Source organism: Halichoeres trimaculatus, unplaced genomic scaffold (genome assembly GCF_033239565.1).
Source record: "Halichoeres trimaculatus isolate MK-OKI-2021-1 unplaced genomic scaffold, fHalTri1.1 fHalTri1_scaffold_11, whole genome shotgun sequence".
Classification (NCBI taxonomy): domain Eukaryota; kingdom Metazoa; phylum Chordata; class Actinopteri; order Labriformes; family Labridae; genus Halichoeres; species Halichoeres trimaculatus.
Genome location: NW_027437189.1, coordinates 18,064,800 through 18,089,834, shown reverse-complemented (window position 1 = coordinate 18,089,834; position 25,035 = coordinate 18,064,800). Strand labels below are relative to the sequence as shown.

The 25,035-nt window shown below is 39.2% G+C and overlaps 2 protein-coding genes across 6 annotated transcripts in view; both read right to left on the bottom strand.

The window, feature by feature from the left end:
- The window catches only part of gpr153 (G protein-coupled receptor 153), a 43,209-nt gene extending 36,608 nt beyond the window's left edge, over window positions 1–6,601 (bottom strand). For both annotated transcript variants that reach the window (XM_074681274.1, XM_074681275.1), the window contains exon 1: window positions 6,132–6,601. The gene's annotated coding sequence lies outside the window, so the exon portion shown is untranslated. The remainder of the gene's footprint in view (window positions 1–6,131) is intronic.
- A 5,323-nt stretch (window positions 6,602–11,924) lies between these two features.
- Window positions 11,925–25,035, bottom strand: part of acot7 (acyl-CoA thioesterase 7) — a 60,933-nt gene continuing 47,822 nt past the window's right edge. For all 4 annotated transcript variants that reach the window (XM_074681607.1, XM_074681605.1, XM_074681604.1 and 1 more), the window contains one exon: window positions 11,925–12,363. In XM_074681607.1, coding sequence (XP_074537708.1) covers window positions 12,250–12,363 — 114 coding nt within the window. In that variant the 3' untranslated portion in view covers window positions 11,925–12,249. The remainder of the gene's footprint in view (window positions 12,364–25,035) is intronic.

Sequence of the window (25,035 nt, the reverse complement as noted above, 5' to 3'; positions counted from 1 at the left end):
CACTTGATGAACTACAACTTTCTAAAATTTAACTGCAATAAATCTGAACGCAATCTTAGTGGCCACAAAGCCTTCGTTCCCTCCATTCAGAACTCCTCAGTTACACCCTCCCTGCAAGCCTGAAACATTCTCTCCTCGCCACCACACATCAGAAACATAACCAGAATATCCTTCTTCCACTAACAAAGTATTGTATTGTATTGTCAAGTATTGCTCAGACTGACCCTCTCCTCATCTGCTGCAGAAACCCTCATCCATGCCTTCACAACCTCCTGACTGGACTGCTGCAACAGCATCTTTTCCTTGGCCTTCCCTTTACTGACCTCAAAACACAGCCAAGCCCTCTGGAACAATCTCCATCCAAACACCCGTGGTTCAAAACCCACTTTTATAAGAAAGTGTGGCACACAGTCCCCTACATCCACTCAATCTCCATAATATCTCTTGATGCCTTTACTCATCTTACACAATATGTCAAGTTTCTGAGGACTGAACACTGATGAATTGATTATTATTATTATTATTATTATTATTATTGTTGTTGTTGTTGTTGTTGTTGTAATCATTGTTATTATTATTATTATTATTATTATTATTATTATTATTATTATTATTATTATTATTATTATTATCATCATCATTATTATTATTATTATTATTATTATTATTATTATGATTATTATTATAGTAGACCCTCCAGAATTATTTGTGGCAGCAGCATCTAGAGCTGTGCATCTTTAAGCAGGTCTTGAAATCAGCTTGGATCATAAATCCAAGAGGAGGGTTAGCTGAACAACCTATCTGTACTTGACAACTATTGGTATAACTGAAGTTCATTATATACTCATTTTACATCCTAAATCATTCAAAGGATATTCACTCATTGTTTTTGTACTTCATTAATCTGTGGGCAGAGCCTGTTTGCTGGACACACTTTGATTAAGCCTGTATTTCACATCAAAGGTTAATTAGCAGGTTTATTTTTATATTCACAGGGGAACGAGCAGTTAGTCTGACCTGTGTTTTCTGCTGAATGTTTTCTCTAAGACTGATTCAGTTGCTATGCAACAAACCAAACACAGTTTCCAGTCTGATTTGAGTACAGTGGAGCAGAGTGGCTAATGATGGAGCAGTTGATCAGTGATTGATCAGTTCTGAACTTAAAGTCAAGAGTTGACAAATGTAGGGAATGAAGGTAGCAGAAAGTATTGGGTAAAAATGATTAAGGAAGGCCTGTCTGCTTTTTAATACAGATGTATTTTACACAGAGCCAGTCAGTCTTGGTGTTACCCAATCTGATGAGAATTCAAAAAGGCTAATAAATATGAATTTTTTAAAAAGAAACGTCTGTTTAGCTTTGCTATCAAGGAAACAAGACTCCACTCTCAGTTATGCATAATAAATTATTATCAAACCCGTAGAGTCTAATTTCCTGCAGGGGAAAAAAATGATGTATCATAGAATCTGGATTTTTTGTTAACAATTTTAAATCCTGACTTTTTTTTTCTTTTTCGGAAATTGTTTTTTTTGTTGTTTTTTTCGAGCACATCTAAGTCACAGTCACAGTTAAGTATCCAATTACAGTGAGTGACAGAAGCTTGTAAATATGCACAAGCAACACTTTAAGACTGAAACAACAACAACAACAACAGCAATAACTTGTTGAGGGCAAATGCCACTTTCTGTTTAATCACAGAGTTCCAGTCATGCACAGCAAGGAGGCAGGGTGAGTTATCAGCATGCAGTCCAACCAGCTGACCGTGATTTAAGCTCCCGTGTCAGCCCCTTAGCTCCACTGAAGTCTCAAAAACAAGCCATGGAAACACTCTTAGCTTCAGTCAGGAGGAAATCAGGAAGTATCAGGCTCTAGAAGTGCTTATGGGAGCTTGAACTCTCATCTTCCTAGAGGTCAATGGTGACAATTTACCTTTTGGAATAAAATTTGCCCTGGCTAGTTTTACCATCAAATTAGCACACTACTGAACCTCAATATTAATGATCAGCAAAAAGATCAGCTCTGAAGCACAAAGATAAAAAGTGTGAGTAATAGGGATCAGTAAATGCTAACTTTTATCAAATCTTTTAATCACATAAGTATTTTATTGATGGTGGCACTTTTTAGGTTTTTGAAACCCCCATATTGACGCGGGTCTGCAACAGACCAACACTATGACCGAGAGGCACTCCAGGGGGGCTGAGCCTATCAGAAGTAAAGATTAGATGTTTAACACTATCATTGTTTAGGGCTGATAACAATACAGATTATAAATAGTCTATCTGATGTTTCGCAACAGATATAATTATAAAACTAAGCTCTCATTTCTATAAACTAGAGTGCAGATATAAACCGTCTTTAAGCTAACTCTGGAACAATCAACAGCTCTTTTTGGGGAGAGAAATTGAGAACAGATTTATTATCCCCATCTCTGGCTACAAAGATGACCAACTGGTGGGGAGTCAGTACAGAGATTCCCTAGAGATGGCATGCCTATATAGACCAGCAAAATCAGTGCTGCCTCAGCATGTACTTTCTGCCACCCTGACTTGGTCATGCTCCCGACTGACACATGACCTTCATGACATTCCAATATTTTTCATTATAAAAAAGTAGGCAGAGAACTGGACTATATGGGTTTGAAAATTATTTTATGTTTAGTTCTCTTTTTGCAGCTAATCCATGTTATTCCCATTTTTGTGCTAGAAAAGATTAGATTTATCAGCCTGTTCTGCTTGTTGACAACATGTTGGGCCCATAGACTGTATATAGAGTGGACAGCGTGGCTCCGCCATTTATCATTATATGGTTTTGAAGCCAAAATTCTCCCACCACAGGCGCTACCATTGGCAGCAATTGCAGCCAGAGACGATGAGGGATTCTGGGAGAATCTGAGTGGAGCTGGGTGACAAAAATAATGTTTTTTTTTTTCTTTCGTGAGTCTAATCACTTCTTGACTCTACCTCTCGACATATTTTACAATCCCCCCAAAAAATACAGAAGAACGGCATCTGTCAATCATAGTTAAAAGTTGCGTAAAGCCTCATTTTTAACCTCGTATAACTACTGAAAACAAAACTTTTCAGAAAGAAGAGAACTTGAATACAAGACAGCCAAATGTTATCTTCAAATCACCACAACAATCAGACGTGAGAAACATTTCTAAGAGTAGTATTAATTTTTTAAAGTTTGACCACAGCCCATCTGTAATGGCTGGAAAGCTGGATTTTTTAACCTATACTGCAGCCAGCCACCAGGGGGAGCAGTTTTTGTGGAGACTTCACTTGGAGCCGAGCAAGCAGACGTCCATTTTTTTACTATGGTTGAGCCATTCACGAACAGCCCCAAGTAAAGATGGGGAGATGGAAGTTCACCACCCTTTACAAGAGCAAGTAGACAGTTTCAGAAAAATATTCCTTAGCATAAAATTTCAAAGAATATAGCGATTTACTCATTCACAGTATATGAAATCATCAGGGCAACAAAGACAGACAAACAATACTGGGTGGCTGATGTGGCGCTGCCAGCTTAACGAACATGACTCCGCATTGGAAATCACTGCATGGGTTCTAGACCAAATTGTCTGAACAGTGTATTGCTGCATCAGCAAAGGGAGGGGATGAAACATAACACAAAACATGTTAGCGTCTTAACTTTTTCAAAACACACTGCTGACAAATCTTTAAAATGAACATATATTTTTACAATTCCAACATATGGTATTTTTCTTTGCACTATTTTCAGTTATATTTATGGTTGAACTGGTTTGTAAACCATCAGATTCTGTTGTAATTAACATTTTACACACAGTCCCAACTTTTTGGAAAGTGTGATTGTATATATCCTCCAAATTTGTTGATTTGTGTCATTCTATCAATAAGTAAAAAAAAAAAAAAAAAAAGTAAACAGTATCAGTCTCAGAATGTGTCCTTTTGGTACGCCTTTATGGATTCATTAGCAGACAGTTACATCAACTGCATTGTCTTCATTTTAGAAACACTATGAGCAGTCACTAAAAAACCTTATGAGGCCAGTCATGATATAACTCTTTTAGTGTGATTTTTTTCTAGTCCCATCCTCCACTTTCTTCCCACTCGCAGAAATCTGGAATAAATCTTGAGATAGGCAGAAGTCACAGTACAGTCAGTGTTATTAAGTTAGCTGGCTCTAATAACGAGGTGAAGGTTTTTAACAGATCACAAATCAGAAACAGGAATCCCATTTAATGTTACGAGCACTTCTTAGCAAGGGGCCAGCTACTCACGGAGAAAGAACTTGAATTTTCCATCACAAATGTAACCCTAGAGGGTCTCTTCCTGTTTATGTTAAGCTACCTCCAGCTATGACTGTGGCTGGATCACTGTGCACCATATGGCAGAGGGTTTCTGAGTGTGTCCCGGAAACAGGCGTGCAGTCAAAGTGAATTAATACAAGAGAATAATTAGAGCTATCAAATTTATTTTCAAACATATCTAACTGGAGCTGGTGGAGTTTAAAAGTGGTGATAATCATTCACTTCTCCTCTCTCTTAGTTCCACATTAGCATGTTGCTTTGTCTAAGCCGACTCCAGTCAAAGTGTGTTTGAGTCAGAAACAGGAAATTGGGAACACAGGGGGCTAACACAGTCACAAAATGACAGAGCCAAATGTGTGACAAACAAAATGTCACATGCCCTGTGAAACACAGATCTGTTGTGAGGCTTTGTGGTGTTACATCAACTGTCACACGAAGGCTACAGCACTTTCTCTGAGCAGTGAATGTTATCATTGGCAACATGGCCTCTCTGTGACCTCTGACTGTCTGGTATCCCCCTCCGTTGCTGCTACTGGGTCTTAACACATCTTGAGATGAAAAAGAATGAGAAGATTGATTATTCATTCTGTGTCTTCCATAACTCGATGTGGGCAATCCATTCTATAAGTATATGGCTCCAACTTGTCTTAATTCTCCTTTCACTCTCAGTATTTATTAATAAAACAATTTATCTATGAGAAGGCCTGTAAAAAACATCCACACATGACTGGATTCTTCCATTAGCTAATGCTATCATGCTAGTCACACATAAATGTCAGGGAACGGAAAAAGATATGATTATTACACTATGCTCAGCTCTTCTCTGCAATGCTCTCTGGAGGCTCATCCTGCAGTAAAAGTGAAGAGAGACAGAGCGTGTGGTCATGTGTTAGAGACTGAAAGAGTTTAAAAACTCTCTCAATGGGATACTTTCAAAATCTGGCTTGTTTTCAGGATTCTCTGGAGTTGCCTGTCTCAGCTTAAAAACTAATTCAGTAAAGAGAAAGGGGGACAAGCGGGTATATCTGGCTTAAATAACTATGAGGTGGCTGGCTACAAGATATATCGTGTCTTTTTGAAGCTAGTTGAGTTTTCTTTCTGTTTGGCTTTGGGTGGGTTTGTCTGTTGTGGGTTTATATAAGTAAGAGCAGAACATTATGTTTTCAAATATTTTTTAAAGAGGATTTCTAAAAGCTTAGAAGTACAGTAGCCACCAAAAAGTCTAACCATACACTAAACCTCGTTTAAAAATTAAGGACTCGAAGGTTGTAGCTAATTTATTTTCAGAAATGCCTGCAGTGTATGTTTGTGCAGCTCTGTTTGCAAGAGACTCGATGTTCTCGTGTCAGAAACTGCTTCAAGTCAATAGATGTCCGATAACCACATTAGCCTGTTTGTTTCAAATGCTGGTGAGCTTTTCTCTTAATCATAAACAGGGGTAAAGTCAGTGTTTGATCCTGGGAATTTATGGCTATCCTTCGCCTTGTAGCACAATTAAATCATCACTCCAAATCCAGCGCACATATATAATATATAACGCTCATCACAGAATTACAGCCTGGTGTGTGGGTTTTTTAGTACAGCCATATCAAACAGACCGCTTCCATGTATTTCTTAAACAATTCAGTACATTGAAAAGTCAGAATTGCAAATATGCCACAGCGAGAGGGAAGGCATTACGATTTAACTGTGAATTCACTTTTCCTTATCAATGGAGCTGCTCGTGCTCAAGACACCACCTGTATGGACGAAGCCTTGTTTTCTCAACATAAGCTAATTTAGCATTTCACCAGTAAAGCAGTTGACGTAAATAAAAACCGCTGTGCATCTCATCGATCTTACCTTTTAATGCACGTTTCTGCTCCTACAGGCTCATTTTTCCGAGGGATTCAGTCACTCGTTGAATATCATCAGTTCGAGTCCGTTGGAGTGCGGTCCTAACGTTTACATCCCCAAACTGAACAGCGTCAGCGGTGTGGACAGCACCAAGGTGAAGGAACGACCTGCGAGATGAAGGATGAGCCCTGACACACATTCACACAGAGCGGTCCCTTTTGTGTCTTACTGCCCTCTTTGACTAGAAGGGGGAAACCGCTTATTATCGACGTGTTTGCTCACAAGAATTATGGCGTCTACGCCTCAAAGCCCGAGGTCGCGTGTCAGCACGAGCGTTTAGGGACCACGAGACTGCAGGTAAAAGACGAATTTCTTTTCCTGTGCTCCAACAATGGTAAAACGACCAACGGACGAGGCATGATTGCTGCGCGCGCTCCCGACAGCACAGGCTCGTTCACGCCGCGGGTCAGACGCTCAGTGGTCGTGGGAGTGAACCGCACTGAGAAATAATTCATTGAAAAAAGCTTATCATATTGACTGAAAAGCCTCTGCTCTTCGTTGCACATTTGATTTGCATTAAAGCCTGAATATTGATATATTTGAATTGATAAGGGTTTCAGTCTGTTGCAAACATAGGCGCAAATCCCGGGGGAAACGCAGGGGTCCCCCCTTCCATAAAGCCCTCCGCCCAAAAAAAATAAATAAAAATCAGTTCTAATTAATTTTCTAATAGTAAAGTAATGTATTCTAATGGTATTAAACAAGTCATGCTACATAAAACACACTGTTTGACGATTTTAAATACTGAAAGATTCAAGATCCAACTTAGAGGATACATTTGTGAACATGGATGGCTCTTTAGTTCCAATGAAGACAAATGTATTTTATCTATCTACCTAGTTTCACTTTATTATTTATATGTGTAAAGGTCTGTGTATTTAAGTTTTGTAGCAGTCATTTGCACTTTATAATTTAAATCCGTAAAGTATTGTGCATTTTTAAGTTTTGTATCATATTCAGATTTTATTTTTGTTGACGGTTTGATAAAAACATATCTCTGAAGAATAATTTGGTGTAGTGTAGTTATTCGCTGAAGTGTTTCTTCTATTTTTAGAACTTGTATTGCGCTTTCAGTTCTTGTAAAGCTGCTGTAATTGTGATCAGACCAGTGTTCATGGTGAGAAAATAAATACTGTTTGGTCACAACTGGTGTAACTGAAACCTATCAACCAACACCACTTGGAATTGCCAGTTGAGTATAAACAAATCTGCAGACAGGTAGGATATGGACTTAAAGGAACAATGATATGATTATAGTCACTGTTTAATATCACAATATAAAAAACACAGCAAAAAATAAAGCATTTATCCCCCCCCCCCCAAGGAATTGATGTCTTAAATTTTACTGTTTATTGTCCCCCCCAACAATGAGAAGGGATTTTCGCCCCTGGTTACAAACAAGTTCATAGGCTGTACTTATTTGGAGGAGAATATGACCGCCCAAACTTATTTTAAGGGTCATTCTTTAAATGCGGTGCCTTTTGCGTCCCCAGCCTAAATCCAGCTGTATTTTCTGAAAGTAATACAATTTTAAAAAAAAACTTTTCATTTTAGTAAAATTTCACTAATTATCTGTTAAAAACACAAGGATATAACTCATAAAACTTTAACAGTTTTTTAAAATACCATTTAAAAAAATCAAAAATGTGCTATTTTGCCATGTCCCCAGTGCCCTTTCCACTGTTTCGTTCAAGAAAATTATGTTGTTGTTGTTTTTTCCAAAATATTTCTGGATATTTTTATAAAGCTATAAGGGGTTCTTTATATATTTTATAATTTCATCAGCAAAAAATATATATTTTTGTCTAAAATTGTAGTTTAATATTTGTCCTTGGATTTAGTGTCCACCTCCTAAGTAACTTTACCTCTAGGAAGGCTCCACACACATTAGCAAGATGCAGTCTTTTGATGTGATGTCATTCCAGAGGAGGGGAATTCAACAGTGGTAAGATTACTCACTTTTCTTTTGTAAATTTTATTATAGTTACTCTTTTATGATGAAGATCTAATGTGGTCAATCATAAAATCTCCACCGTGTTATCCCAGTTTTATGAAGAAAATGATCAAATATCATAATTTTAAAAGGTTCCTGGGTAAAAATGTTGATTTCTTGTCAGCTATGCAAAATCCTGTTAGCTTAAATGCTAATGAAGCTAGGCTAAAAGCTATTTTTGTAGTAAAATATCCACCGTGTTATCCTTATATGGATAACACGGTGGACACAACACAGTGGACACATTCACTGTGACATACATTTTTAAAACTTAAAAAAAATATATTAAATTTAGCAGACTGAGATTGACCTTTATGCTTTTCATAAAGCTTAGAGCCATGTTTTTAAGAAGAAACATCAAAATAAAATTAAAAAAGTTTTTTTTCTTTTAACCATTTCTATGACCCAAAAGGCACCGCATTTAAAGAATGACCCTTAACTCACATATGTTGGATCAAAATGACATCAGATCTATTATTTTCATTCATATCATTCTTTAAAAATGTATAGGTTACTGTATCGACCCTCCCATTTGTGATTCCCATTGATGGTACAGTTACATTAACGCTTCTTCCAAAGGGCCCTTTTCACTGACATTGTACGACGTAAGACTCCCTCCCTAGATGATTCAGTAAGAGCAGTTTACCTCCCTCTGGGCTTGATTGTACCCATGTGAGGAAACCTAATAATCTCCACATAAGAGAAGAGACACCGAAAAGACTTTGGTGCCTTGGTTTTTGACACTTTATCGAGGATTTTTTTCATTCTCGTTTGTTTGGTAGAGGGTCTGATGAGCAGTGTGCGCTTTCCCAGCTTCCCATTCATTAAATGGATTCACACACTGCACCTGGGAGCTACCCATGCAGCACACTTCACAGCTGTGCTGTTCTGTGCCTTTGGAAGAAAAGCTCCTTCAAATGCAGAGGCGGGGTGGGAAATTTCCCATGAGCTTCACTACTGATCCCATCAATACTTACCGACAGCTACAGCCTTTGGGTTTGCATTTTCTTTTCATTCAAATCATGCAAAGGGACATGTAAGAACAGATTTGCTCATTTGCAAAAATAAATAAATAAATAAATATCAAAGGATCCTTTTGTGCCTCAGAGAAAATCGACAATTTCAGAGAGAAAAAAAAAGGACTTGTTAGCTTTTTTTACCCCACATACCGTGACATAATTTTACCTATCCCAAATGATAAGAGACCTATTAGTGCACTGATTTGACACCTGCTAAAGAAACTGTAAAGATCCCCGTGCTAGAAGCTTGTCTACTTTGACACCTCAAGCTGTGAACTTTTAGCCTTGCAGTGTCATGCTATCAGTGCATATAAAAATACTTACAGACAGTGCACTCTCTTTTATCATCAGTTTTAACTAAGTGTCTGCAAACTGCTTTGTACACCATCTGTCTCGATCTCTCATTCTCAGCATGTTTATTAAAGTTGAAATATGCATATTTCAGTTCAGCTTGTTGGACAAAATGATCCCATTATTAAACCTAGACAGGGCAGATGAGTTAGAGTTAGCTGAAAGAATCTGAGTGTGTATCTCTAACCTCTCCTCTTGTGATGCTAGGTGACCTGGAAGTAAAAAGCAACAGAAGGCATTCCCGCCCACTGGCTCTGCTGGCGACGAGCTGCCCCCACTCTTACTACTGTGAGTTCTACCATCACACATCACATCGCACCCACACAAGCACAGAGTAGCTCTTTAATAGTTAACACTGTTTTGAATGTCCTGCTGATGTGCCCTCTTGCAATTTACTTTTCATGTCCTCTGAAGTGTTGCCACCTCTTCTTGTGGAGGTTGTAGGCCTCACTGTCAGAAGCAGCCTAATTTAGCAGTAGGTAGTCCCAGTGAGGTCCCCTGTGACTGAGAGAAAAGGAGGTTCCAGGCTAGACAAAGTGCAGCCCATCACCTACTCCTCTGCAAGGAAAGCCCCGCTGGCTCTTAGCCCAGATAACACAGGAAGGCTGAATGCAGGACTCATCTCTTGGCACTGTGAAAGTGTTTCATGAAGCACAAAAAAAAGTTAACCAAAAAAAAAAGGGAAAAATTGACTCGCTTAACCTTTTTCTGTTTGACGCCCATGCCTTAGAGCATCTGCATCTCCTGCCAGTACACAACAGGAGCTTTGCCTCTCTCAGATATTGACAAACTTATTTTCCAGAGTGACCTTGAAGCATGACATGCACACGGTTCAGGTTTCTGTGCGTAGTCTCATGTGTGGAAGCAAAGCTCCTGCTGTCAGAAAATGACTGAGGACAGAGGCCAGGAGAAAATGCAAAGAGGGTCTCTTGGTAATAACAGATGAGGCTTCTCCAATACCGACTTGCTTTATCGTTTATCCTTCATTCAGAGTCCGTAATGGTTTTTCTCCTGCACTGAAGGATCATTTATCTTCTAAATAGTCTTGTCAGTCTCTTTACACTGGGATCGCTCAGTGAGAGGGCTGCTAGTCTCCTCATTTAGATGCAAAGACATGGGAGGAAATACTGGATCAGCTTTTTGGCTTCTTTGCATTATTCTCTGATGGGAATAAGCAGTTTGACAAACAGCTTCCTCTAGTGACTCTGCGTTAAGCACACTTTCTATGGACTGCAGTTCTGCACAGTAAGAACAAACAAATTTCATTTTAGAGTTGACATTACCTTCTCAACAGAACTACAAATTCTGTTGCTATCTCAAAGAGGAACAACTTCATAGATGTCACTGCTTCCATTTCAAATCCTTCCACCTAAGTAACCATGGTTACCATGTTGAGTCTCTACGTACAGAAGCTAGCTGCTACCAGCTGCAATGGCTTGAGATCATTGTTGCAAAAGGTAACTTATATATTTTGAATTTTCAAACAGGGCAACCGAACATGCCTGTGCTCAAGTCATGTGTGAGGGTCAAATTTCCATAAAGTGTTATCTTTCCACCGAGAAGGTTCCTGTAGCCCTGTATCACATTCCCCCATCTCTCTCCCTCTGTGCTTTCCTCCCACACAAGATGTCTTGAGTTCAAGGGGTTAAAAATAGCTCTACCTCCCCCAGTGCAGCTTGAGCCTAATTTTATTTTCATGGAGGAAGTAAATAGAACACACAGGGGACAGAGGGGGAAAATGATAACCTCAGATTCAATTCAGTTTTTTGAGGGTAAGAAAACAGTAGAGGAGCAAAACTTCCAAAAATGTTCCTATTTTTATAGAGATATCTCTTAATTCTGACTGTTTTTGGTATGAAAACATCTTTCTCCATTAGCTGTTCTACACTAAAGTCCACCTCTCCTTTTGGTCCAAGAGTGTAGTCATAGGATTTTGATGCAATGCATGGCCAAACTCTGGAGGGAAGAAGAACAAGCAGAAGAAGAAGAAAAGGAAGAGGAAGAAGCTCATATTGACATGTTTTTTCTTTCTTTTTGTCTATGGAATGGCTGAGAGGAGGGGAACATTGACATAGCAAAAAGACTGGAGATGAAGAGAACATGACAGTAAGCAGGAGAGGGTCAGGCCAGCACAGTGAGGCAGAGCAAAGGTTGGAGTCAGAGGAAGAGGAGCAGGAGGAGAGCAGTGAGGGAGGGTGGGCATGGGAGAGATGCGAGTTGAGTAAAAGCCCCCTGAGCTCCCCTGATTTCTCTGTGAAAGACACAGTGCTGAAACGATGGCTAGCGTGTGCCCTCTGCCAAGGCATGCCCAAGACAATGACATCATCGTCATGAAACTCACAAGGACACAAGGCGAGAGCCCCAGACTCACTCTGGGATCTTTTATTCATTATTCGCTAAATCATCAGTTTTTGCACTCAGACTCTCACTTTGCATTCGCACCAATCATGAAGTCTTCATACTTAAAAATACTCCAACAATAAAATAGATTTCTTGCTCGTACAATCTTTAAAAATCTCAGCAAAATAAAATATGTACTCTTACTTCACACACATATTCAGCTAAGTGTGAACACTTTGGTGTGTTGTACAGAAAATACTAGTCACAGGCTGAAGTCTTAAAGGAAGCTACAATCGCAGAACAGGAGACAATTTTCTTCCATACTGTATATGTGATGTGGGTTATACTGTTGGTGCAGGGTTTAACTTTGAGCAGCAGCACTTTGGCGCTCCCTTTCTGCAAGCCTCTTTTCTTTCCTCTGGAGGTAACGCGCTTCGCCTTCCTCTGCACGTCTCAGCTCCTCCTCTCCGTCGAACTGAGGAAACAAAAAAAGGAAAAAAATTCAGGCACATTCATCATTCATACACACATATTGGGCTCTGGAATGTTCCCTCTGTCTTTATTTTATTAACTAAGGGCTCAAATCTAATCTATCAGTCTGTGCTCTTGTTCTTGCCACTCATCTGCTTGATGAAACACAGAATCAATCATTGAGTTTTGGCAGGGTCACTTTACATGCATTCAAAATATGCTCAAGAATCAGTATCAGTGAAGGTAAATACATCTTGTACATCATTTGCAGGACATCTATTTTTGAGTTCTTGAAATGGCATTCTTAAAACAACTCCACAAGATATTACACAAGTACTTAAAGTCTGCCACTGCTCTCATTGGAGTTTTTTTAATCTAACATGTGCAGCAAGGCCCAGGGATCGTACTGCCTTTCAGCTCAGCCTGTTAACTCTAATAAAATCACCAATGTAATTATTAAGATGATGAAATCTCATCACTCTTTATGGATTAATTTAACATGCAGAAATCAAAAAGGGATCGAAAAAAATCTTAAATTCCCGAAAGACTGAGGCTGCAGGTGGAGCAAACCATTGGTGCATGGCAGATGAGTAAGTATTGAATCTTCAGTTGCATGTATGAACTATCCCCCAGGCATTACTCTATTTAATTTTTTCCACAAGTCTCATCATAAAAAAATGCTCCATCGGGTTAATGCTTGTCAAAACAGGGTATTGTGCATTTTGTTCAGGTTTCAAACTGTCCCTCTGGTACCCCTGAAGCTTTACATAATTCACAGCTCAAAAAATCTGATCCCTTGCACACTGGTGTTATAGGAAACCCTTATTTCAGCCTCTTTTTAGCTGCTGTCTCTTTAAGACTCCCCACTACACAAACCCCCTTTCCTCTGGATAGCCAACACTCTGGAGACCTGTGGCGGGGCAGAACGATGGCCAGACCTTGTTGTTTAAGCCCCTCAAATGTTTCATGAACTAGTTCGGAGATACTTACATAATGACCTCATCATTTCAGCAAGTCTCATGAAGGTCTTGTACTATTTTTAGAAACAGACTCAGGAATTTCTAGTGTTTAATATGGACGTGCAGGATTGTTACTTTATACCTGTGTTTAAAATATGGATGGTGTTTAGTGTCCTTACAACACAAACAGGAAAAAATATATTTCCATATGTTGTTTGTCAGGAGAAGGTGGATTGATCCTTTAAAGTTCATCTGTATCATTGAGTTTAACAACAGCACCATTATCTTTTTCCTCATTACAATGGTAGAGGCATTCTTCCATCAGCTGGGAAAGTATAATGAAAGTTAGAGGTAGTATAATAGTCCGATACTTTTGATAATGATTGTGCCATCATCGCTTATAATTCTGGATTCAGCATTTCAAGCTTGTATAGCATGACTCTTTCCTCTTTACTTATCTCTGTTTGGTAGTAGGCGGAGGTACTTGCAAGCCTGCACAGTTTAATTAGACTGCCTGGCAACCTTGTAACTCAAACAACAATATCACAACCAGCAACAGTGTCAACACTTACTTTTATGGTGCTGCTAGCTCTCCCACTCCCCCCTTCTGCACACTGTTCCAGAGGAACAAAGGAGTGTGGTATAAGTGAGTTTGTTCCTGTCGGCATTGGGGTGGGTTTTTGAAGGTAACACAGACAGCACAGGTGTAAAGGATGAGTTGGTTAAGGATAACAGAAGGAGACCTTGTCTGTGCACACACTAGGTGGCAGGCAGATTTCAGAGCACCTGTCAGTCTGAAGCACCCTGTGTGCAAAGCTAACAGATGATGCCTTAAGTTTGTGGAGAGAGAAGAGCAGTAACGAAACAAAATTTCATGCACGGGGTGAGCTCAGGGGTCATGGCTCTAATGAGATGAGAAATTTAAGCTAGTGACACTGAGCCACAAACATAATGCTGGTGAGAATCACTTCCCTCTGCAGTGGGTTCAGGTGCACAGAGCTGTGTGTTGGTTGTATGCTTGTTATATAACAGTCAACATACTGCTCAGTCAATTCTGTTTGCTATTCAACTGCAAGTAATGGATAATTCCAGTTCACTGACTACAAGAAAAAAAATAGATCACGTTTCACCACAGTTCTAGCTTTCCCTAAATGTACCTCAAAAACTCGCAGCTTTTCCAAAGTGTGAGTGTCTTGCAACAAATCTGTAAACAGATGCAACAGGAAGTGTGGAAAATGGGTTCCTGTGTGCCAAAGCTACAAACCGTAAGAATGTGCTTTCACTTTAGGTTTATGAGAGGAAAGTGAACTGAAATACTTAGCTGCAGTGGAACAAGGCAGAATGACACATACTGTATGCATATACACATGCAGCCTCACTTAATAATTACAGGAAGTAATTCAAGTGGCTACCAGTGGTTTTTTATACCCATTTCCTCTCTAGACAAGCAGCTTCCTTCATCAGCTCACAGAGTGGAGTTATTAGATAGCATAACAGGCTAAACTAACCAACATTTTCAGTTTGACTGCAAATGGGATTGTCTACAGGAATTGATCGCTAAATATTTGGTAACTTGACACAAAACAGAAGCTTAATAATTACCCCACTTTATTACAGACACAATGGGGAACAAAGACATCCATCCCCAAGGGCTGCAGCTGTTAAACTGGAGCAGACTCTACAAAAATCTATTGGGATTATTTTTGACCAAAAGAATTACTTCAACCAGTAAACTAAAACTATTGAAGTTTGATAGTGTGACTTTCACATGACATATAGATACATGTATATCTGATGCAAAATGTCATCAGAAAACGTGGGCAAATGTCAGCTGAATCTAACAGCTGACAGAATGGGTTAGGGTTTATTTTCTATCCACTTTGCCTTGGGATGGTTCAATACGTAATCCAGTTAAAAACCAAACTGACTGAATAAAGGTGATAACGAATGTCAATAAATAACAATAGGATGTATCACCTTTGTCAGTTTCTGTACAAGTCAGATGAGTCCTACACTAGTGCTGCTTTGAGTAGCATTTATTTGCTAATAACTGTAGTTGTTGCCTTAGTTCAATAAGGCCACTTAGGTATTTTACAGTAAACAGTTTTTTCTCACTGAAAAATTTATAAGAAGTTATATCTTTCTACCCTTCTAGCCACTAGTGAGTCCATTCTCATGTCTATGTATGATTGCTTACACTTGTGATTTGCCTGCATCCCTACAAGGCTGTACATGTGCATAACTCACCAAGACAATTCATTGCTTGGCAAGCGATGTCCTTTTGGTGTCCTCATGTAATTAGTATTCCCACAGCGGCGTCAGTCTGATAACTGTGGTTATGCAGGATCATCAACTACTGCTGCTGACTCTGGGGCAGAGCCTACTTAGCTCGCATAGTGAGATAAATCCTTTACAGTGCCTCTAGCGAGCATATCCAAACTCATTTCTTCTGCTGTTTCAGGCATTGAGATGTTCTGCTCACTGATCATTCTTTTCTGATACTGAAGACTTGACAGGTTTCTCAGATATAAACCTTGACTATTGTACAGGTTATTCTCGTTGTAACTCGTTTGTCTATGTTGCAACTGAGTAGATAAAACATAAATAAATCTGCATTGATAATGTGATTATGATATTTATGAGAATTTCTTGTTTCTGTATAAATGTATAAATTATTGTCAAACTTGGGTGGTCTAACTGTGGATTTTTCCTTTTCTAAAATAATACAGTCAAGAATCCAACAGCAAACTGGCAGCTCTATGAACCACTCATTCAGAAGCTAACTATCTCCAGTTCAAAACACGATGATACTGATGCAGAGAATAAAGGTGTGAAGTTTGCAAAGTTCATAATGTTAATTTAACATGTTAATTTCTATTTACTCATAAACATTAACTCAAGCATTTAGCTGTGGCACATGAAATTGAGTAAACCAGTGTTGGTCACATTAAAATTTCAATCTGAGGTGTTAAAGCATGAAAAGCTAACATGTTCAAAAAGTATATCAGTTTTGCTCAGTTCATTTAATAACCCAGAGACAGAGACAGAATGTAGACACTAGTACAGGGGTGGCCAACCTGTGGCTTGTGAGGCACATCCGGCTCTTTGCCTTTCGGTGTGGCTCTTCGACCCATTCATAAAAAAATATTATGTTGCTATGAATAGTGGTGTGCCAATCAATCTAAAATATTGATATATTGATGCCAGCGTTGTGATCAGTATCAATCAATATTTGGGTGATGAGATTGATACTTAAGTTTCAGTTTCTTTTCTCTACATCGCTAATGTGCTCATAGCTATCTAGATAAATGGAACTGTATGTCTTCTGCAGTAAAAACAGAAATTTGTCTTTGACACGGCTCCAAGTATGAATTGAAACACACAAACAAAGTAAATGTTGCTTTGAAAATGTTATGTCATTTCTTTTATGTGTGAGAGGAAGTGAGTTTTTGATGTGGCTCTTTGTTGTACCACCGAAACTTTTGTGGCTCTTGGTCTCTGACTGGCTGGCCGCCACTGTACTAGTATGAAAATGGTGAAAACAACCAATATTTTAAACAGTGTGCTCTGGTAACCACAGAGTCAGTGTATAACAGCTAAGAAATGCAGCAGTTTGTGCATGATGTCCATCTATTAGGTGGACCTCTGATATGAACGTGATGAACCTAATGAAGCAAACCTGGAACACGGACTTAATGTGGGAAAGGGACTCGGGTAATGCCAGCAAAATGACAGAGGGGTCCTGCTGTGTTGGCACAAGCTGTTATCAGAGCAGGCGCAGGGCAACACAGTGACTGCCAAATGTCTAAGTCTCAAAAGTAGCACTATGCTGAAAGCAACCGGCTCAAGAAAATAATAGCCATCTGGACTGACAAGGGTCTGGACACTCACATATGTTTGTGTGTAAACGAGAGAGTGGGGGTAAGGGACAAAGAGGGAGAGGGAGAAGAAGAGAGAAGAGAAAACGAAAGAGAGAGATGCAGAATATAAGACATTTTAGACAATAGGCTTCTTTGTTTGACACACAGTTTACCTGTCATAAGTTTAGACTTTGACATTAATATTCATAATCTTAGTCTGAGCAGCATGGTGTTGCATATTTGATCATGTGAGTTATGATTGATGATGATCAGTTTTTTACTCATAACATCTAATGCCACTAAAGCAGAGTGCTAAGGTATCACTCAGAGAGCGCAGACCTCCACCAAGCATATTGTGATTGTCACGCAACACTTTAGTCCTACTTTAATGTTATACTTCCTTTCAGCAGACTGTCTGCTACAATTTGGTGTTAGTTGCAGGTTTGTATGATAATTTGTTACCTGACAGTGTTGGAAAATTATGATGACCCAGTACATATTTCATATTCTGGATCTTGGTATCCAGAATATCACCAGGATCTGGATCGTACTTTTACATCTGTCAGAAATTATCGTGACCATGTCTTGTATTGTTTTGCAAAGCAATCTGACCATTTATTGTGGAGTTATATACACATATGGTAAAAAGGGCCCTATCTCACAATGATACAGAATCCTTTTTAAAAAAATCCTGGATCAGACGGTGATCTGGTTCACCTCCAAATTCCATTACTTCTCCTCTATCTCATTTTGAACATTTCCTGAAAATTTCATCAAGATCTGTTAGTATCTTTTTGAGTCATGTTGTTCACAGATGAACAAACAGACAAACTCTCCCAGAAACGTCCTTGGTGGCGGTGATGACCTCAACATGCATCTGAAAAGATCAGAATTATGAAGGGAGACATTTTTTTTTCTAATTTTCAACTTTTTTGCAGAACCATGTTTGATGCCATGAAATCACGACAGCTCAGGTCGGAGTCAAAAGTTCTGACTTGATGAGACCAGGACTTCACTTGGCCTCAGTGCTGTTGCATCCGGCACTAAAACTTTAGCATCAGATCATTCAAGTCTAGGTAAATGCAAAGGGAGCTTTCAAAACATCAGACTTTGTTTAGCAAATCCAAAATGCTAAAATAGATTTGGAAAAAAAAAAAAAAGGTCACCACCTTCTTCAAATGTTCTGTGGTCCAGGTCTGATGATCACATTTCCACTGTAGAACTTAAAGCTATGGAAAAGGGTCTGAATAGGCACTTCTTTAGAGATGCTCAGACCCTCTCATCTAGCCATCATAGTTTAGTTCTTATCACATTTATCCTGCTTCTGACAAATAAACTTCAAAGAGGAAGTGTTCAAATGCTGCCTAACAAACCCCGCCCACTGACTGGTGTCTCTGTTTAAAGGATTATTAATGATATTCACTTTATCTGTCAGTGCTCAAAAGGTTAAGGTAAATCACTGGACATGGTGGCTGAAACACAGAAGAAATGGTGTTGATTTATATAACCACACTTAAAATAAATAAATAAATAAATGACCCCTGTATAAAAACCTGTCATTATCATTTTTGGCACACAGGCCAAACTGGAGGAAACGAAGGTGTGTTTCATTCGTGGAGTCTTCGATCAGTGAGAAGTATCTGCTACTGTGGCACGAGCGTGTCTGTTAACCCGTTGCTGATTGTTCTGGATTGGAGGCATCTAAAAATAAATGTGCATCACTTCATGTGGCCTACAGGAGGTTGCCATGACAACTAGGCTTGTTTTTGTGTCACAGGAGGCCAGCTGAGTCCCCGGCAGTGAGGAGGCAGGAGAGGGAGCAGAGGAGATGGAGGAGAAGAGGAGAGAAAGATAGAAATAAAGGATAATTCAGGAACTGAAGCAGAGATGAATGGATATATTGAGCTAAAGAAGACAGTAAGGGGAGGTATCGTGGAACAATAGAAACAGAGAAATAAAGATAAGCTTCATTAACAGAGACAAAACTACTGCAGGTCCACCAGCATGGGTTCACACATTCACTGTAAAGTTATTTATTTAGAGCTTTTTGCCTCCACAGGGAGATTCCTAAATGTGCACTCAGTATTAAGCATGCAGTAACCACCTTCACATTCATACCTCTGAATACAAACACACTCAGGCGTTTCCCACAGGAAGAAACCATAGGATGGATATCCCTCCACAGCAGCTGTACTTAGTATGCATTAGCAGCCTGCTGCACATTCAAAGTGCTCAGGAAACACAGCATTTTTCTAAATGATGTCACATAAAACCTTCAGAAAAGACAACCAAGACTAGTCAGAGGAGCTTTTGATCATTTCCAGTGTGCACATACATTATTTCAGGACATGCTTTGCAGGTACTATGTCTGAGAGGTGAGGCACTCCTGAGATAAACTCTGTTCTGCTAATGCACCCTGCCTTCCTTTCTTAAGCTCTTCCAACACTATGGTACTGTTAGTGACAGCCCATCGATAACACAAACACCCTCTCATCCTCAGCACGCGCGCACATGCACATACACAGAACCCCCTGCCAAGCTAAAATGGGAAGATCTAAAAATAGGAAACGCAGCGAGCTCACTCAAGAGAATGTGAGGATGAGAGAATAGGGGGAAAAGCACCTGCAGTCAAAAATAGCGGGAGCTGTCCTTTTGATCCAGCTATTTATAGAGCACAACTGGAGCACAATCTGCCACAATGTCATGAAAATTTCATCAGGGAGGATTTTTTACATGAGGGTGCACCCATGTTTCAGTAATACCATCTTTACAAAAGGATCCAAGAGCAGAAATAAAGCTTCATCAGATCTTCTTTTGCATTTACATTAAACTGGCAAACAGGAAAATGTGCTCTGCTGGATTTATGCATAATGAGCATCTTAACCAGTCACAGTGCAAATCTTGTTGTGATGGGCCTGACACTGAATGACTGATGGACTTCCTTAAAGCTTTGGATTCAGAAGCACGCATGTTTAACTTGCTTAAAAGTAGTTAAATAAGAAATCTTATTCCACTCTTAGGGCTGTAGTGTATCTAAATCTGCAGCCAGGGGTCAGTTAGCCTAGCCTAGCTTGATCACTGTAAAGGAGTCTGTCTGGTTTTGGACAACAGGTTTTTAGAAATGTGCCGAAATCCATCAAAATTGCCCATTTTGCACAGATGAGAGCTAGGGCACCATGCATTAAGCAAGGGGAGCAGCTTGTCTGTGGTTAGTGCTTACACTGGATGGCAGCTATCTTTAACCCCTTACTGCCTGAATACATATATGGTACACACAATAGTTATAACTAAGTTATATCTATAGACATGAGAAGTTCAACCCCTGATCAATATGTTGTGACATAGGGGATCTAATATGATCTTTGGTATGTGTAGAATATGAATCAATGGGTAATAATGAGATACAAAGGTCATTTCAGCTGCATCCAGACGCGACAGGGTATGTCGCAAATTAACGACAACAGGCATCAAGGGGTTAATGTAGCATAACACACTGAATACACACCTCAAAATCAAGTGAAAACTTAGGTGCCAGCACTGACATTTTGTGCTTATGTTCAAAATAATACTAAAAAGATAATGAAGACTAAATTAATTGAATTTCCCTCTGTTTGGCCTGACTGAAGGATTTTTATTCTGCTGCTCCCTGAGTTGTCTTCTGGTGTCCTGCCATTCCTTCATATGTAAAAGCACACGATGGATATTTCTTTTTTAAAATATATATGCAGATATCTGCAAAATGTTCAGTTTTGTGATATTTGAAAAAAAAAGCCTTTTAAACATTTCCTTGAATAGTGTTACAAATTTGAAAGATTTGAATCTCCTGTAAGGAGTAGGGAGAAGAAACATTCTGATTTCTGATCTGAAAGACAAAACCAGCAAAGTGACACAGAGGGTGCTGAAAACAACAAACTCCATGAATTCCCCCAGGAGCAAAAGGATTAAAGGTAATGCTTCATAAGAAGTTGTTTTTGTGAGAGATTATCACTCCTTTTTACACGCTGCTCTTTTTCAGATTTCTTTTGTTTTTTTTTTGTATTGTTTTCTGTTCACTGAATTAGCCTTGTGATGACTTTCCTATCATGGACCCTGATTAAGGTATTGATCCTGTGTATTTCTGTGTCTGAGTTGACATCTCCTTTAGGCCTTGTTTGTCTGCATTGTTTATTAAAATTCCTTCGTTTTCAACATCAAAATCACATTTCTGACAAAACTTAAGAAAAAAGTTAATACCTGAAGTGCTATATCGTTGTTTTTTATCAGTTATTAACACCTACAATAAAATCAATTGCTAAATGTTTTGGTCTCTGCACGGTGGTGCAATGGTCAGTGCTGCAGCCTCACAGCAAGAAGGTCACTGGTTTGATTCCTAGCTGTGCTGGTGGGCCTCTCTGTGTGGAGTCTGCAACTTCTCCCTGTGCATGCGTGGGTTGAGCTTCCTCCCACAGTCCAAAAACATGCTCATCAGGTTAAGTGGTCACTCTAAATTGTCTGTAGGTGTGAGTGTCTACATGAGAGGTTGTCTATCTATGTGTCAGCCCTGTGATTGACTGGCGACCAGTCCAGGGTGTACCCCATCTCTTGTCCTAAGGCAGCTGGGATAGGCTCCAGCCACTCCTGACCCTACACAGGATAAGGGGTATGGAAAATGAATGAATTCATGTTTTGGTCTCTTTAACTTTATCAGTTAACATAGAGTCTATTATCATGAAGAGTGTGTGTGTTTATATCTCTCAGAAGAAAAACAGGTGTTCAAGTTTGCAAAAAGTAAACTTGTAATGGAAGGACAAGGAGGCCTTTGTCGCCCTTTCTTTTGTGGCTAATAAGCCTAATTGCTTTCACCGTTGTGTTTCCATTCCACACAGGCCCATCTCACAGCCAACGGAAACTCAGGTGTTAATTGGATTGATGTGTTGAACCTTATTTCCTGCATGTGACGCCCGTCTTTCACACCAAGGGACTGATATCAATGAATCTGTTTACTTTCATCTGTCAATCAAGTTTGAACAGCATAGCCCTGATAAAGCTTCATCATTACTCCATCACACATGTAAATTAACACACACTCATCTATGCTCAGTGATCTGTTCAGCCTATCCCCTCACAAACAAACCTGGACATGCTTTATTTGTTTTCCTTTAACACACAAAACACACAGTCCGTCAATATTTTATTTCTTCTAAACTTTTTTGCTCAAACACATGAAATGTGTCTCGTCTTATCCTTATTTATCATCCATGCTACATCAGAATCCTTGCAGCCTGCGCTCCATTTAGACTTCCATTTGGAGTGACAAAGATGAATTATTGAAAATTATCTGAAGCTTTTTTAGGCTCTTTTCACAAAATTGAGTTGGACGGAGAAATTACTATTGCCATAATCATTTGTGCTGTTCTCGCTGCCATTAAAACAATAGCTGTGGGAATCTTGTGTGTGATGGAAAACTGCATGAAGGGAGGCACACATTAGCTGAACCAAACAATGAGTTTTGTGAAATGGAAATTGGGATACTGATTTTCAGAAAAGGCTGACCCACCCAAATGCACATTTAATGCACATTTAATGCACTTCTAATGCACTTCTAATGCACATTTCTGTCTGGCAGGAGAAGGAGACAAGTCTGTTTTTATATAAACATGTCCTGATGTTAAAACTGATGATGCTTGTGAATGTTTATGGAGGGTCATCGTAACACTTGGCAGCATACACCTATAACAATCCTTTGCCAGGTTTCACTCTCAGTGCTGCCAAGCTTGTCTTTCTTCCTATAAATGTGTCATTACATGTCTGTGTTTCTCAAAACATGGCATGAAGAATATGGTGTTATAAACAACCCTCCCTAAGTTTATGGGCTAAGCTACAGAGCCTTTTTGGATATAAAACACACATTTTATTCCTGCATTCTTTGGTGTCTGTGTAAATGTAAGTGGAAAAAATGCAGATTTACTTACAAAGCTCTAATGTGCCTGATTTTTTTTTTTCAAACTATTGTTGAGTGGTGTTCAAATGCCTTTTTCTGGCTTACCCGGTCCTCTGCACACACTTAAAATTTAATGATTAGCTCAGGTGCAACCCCTGAATTCTGTACAAGTGAGCACTTGAGAGTAATGGTCTGGTGTTTGTAGGTCAAGTTTGAGTGCATGCCAATGTGATAAACTTAAGTTTAAACAAGGGTAGCTTAGTTTAAAGGGGAAAGAAAAGCAGGAGTGGCCTGATTTTTAAAATAACAAACTACTAAAGCATCTCATCCACAGCCCTCAAATAAATAAAGGTTCACAGCATGTGATCTGTTTTAGGTAGTACCACACTAATTTTCCCTGTCATTTCTTGAAACTGGCTCACTAATTTACATTAAAGAGGGGGTGTAGTGTTTTTCAGGCTCTATGCAAACTAAGGTTTTCCCTTCTGTCTAAATTCTTGAATGTATTGTATGTCACACTGGATAAAAGCATCTGCTAAATAAAATTGTAAGATTGTAGAATTGTATGCTGTTCCTCTGGTACTCACAGTAGAGCTTTTCATGATTTAGGGGCCATTTACATGGCAACAGTTTTAGGAAGAAATGCAAAAGTACTGTTGTGTTAATGCCTCTCATCTACATGAAAACGGCATTTGAGCTAACAGAAACTTTTTTAAAAACAGCCTACAGAGTGGAATTTTTCTGAACTCCGCTGCCACTGTTGCCGTTTGAACAGCAAGCTGGAGTTTTAAGTGGAAATGTTGACATCACACTCTGCTTTGGGCATTAAACTTTCAGTGTGGCAACCCAAATTGCCATGCCCGAACCGGACAACAACAACAACAGTAACAATGGCAGACTACTGTCCTTGCGCTGCTAAATCTGCTGATTGTTTGTCATCTAAATGTGCATCTGTTACACCACTTCTGCACTTCTCCTGTTTTATTAGTAGCCGGCTAGACTTCTTTTGGTCTGTGGAGGGGTGTGTCTCTACAGTGCCAACTACAGGTGGGGTGACCAGGTGCCTTTAAGCCAAATGTGGGACAAGGAGTGTGTTTGTGTGGGACATTGCGGGACAATGTGGGACATATTACTACAATGCTAAAACATAGACAAATTTTAAAATTTTTAATAGATAAATTCTTATTAATGTCCATCTAACTCTGAATCAGTAATATTTCTAATGAGACCAAGCTCATAATTATAAAAATAACAACAATTTAAATTGTTTGCACAGTTTGCCCATTTGTGTTTTGTTTTTGTTTTTTTCCTCCCTTAAACAGATTTTTTCCTTTTCAAAAGACAAGAATATGCATTTGTCACAGGAAAATGATACTCATAAAAACTTGAATAAATTGACTTGTAAAAGTTCAAAAAAGAAACCACAGTTTCTTGGAGCTTGTAAAATATTGTGAATGCATACATTTCGAGTATCCCCAATTTTTTACATTCAGTGTATGTTCATAGCACTTAAAGGTCAACTAGTCCATGTGCAATAAAACAAAAAGGCACAGGTGATGACATTTTAACTTTCTGGGCTGTTTCTGTAGGTTTTACATCATGACGTGTGTCACTTTGCATCATACTCACCTCCATGCGGAGCGGAGAAATAACTGATAAAAAAAAAGTGAATCACCCTGCACTGGTTTCAGCCTTAAATAAACATGTTATCAGCTCTTTTTTCTCCCAGGAATTTCATGTTTTTCGTCCAAAATCTGCTGTTTGGTGTCTACCGCTTTTACCTTTGTTTGTCGGAGACTCGAGCAAGAGTCGATCAAATGCGGGACATCGTCTCAATTTGTGGGACGTGGGAAAAGTGATTAAAATGATGTGCAGTCCTGCACAAAGCAGGACACCTGGTCACCCTAACTACAGGCCTGGCATGCATACTACAGCAT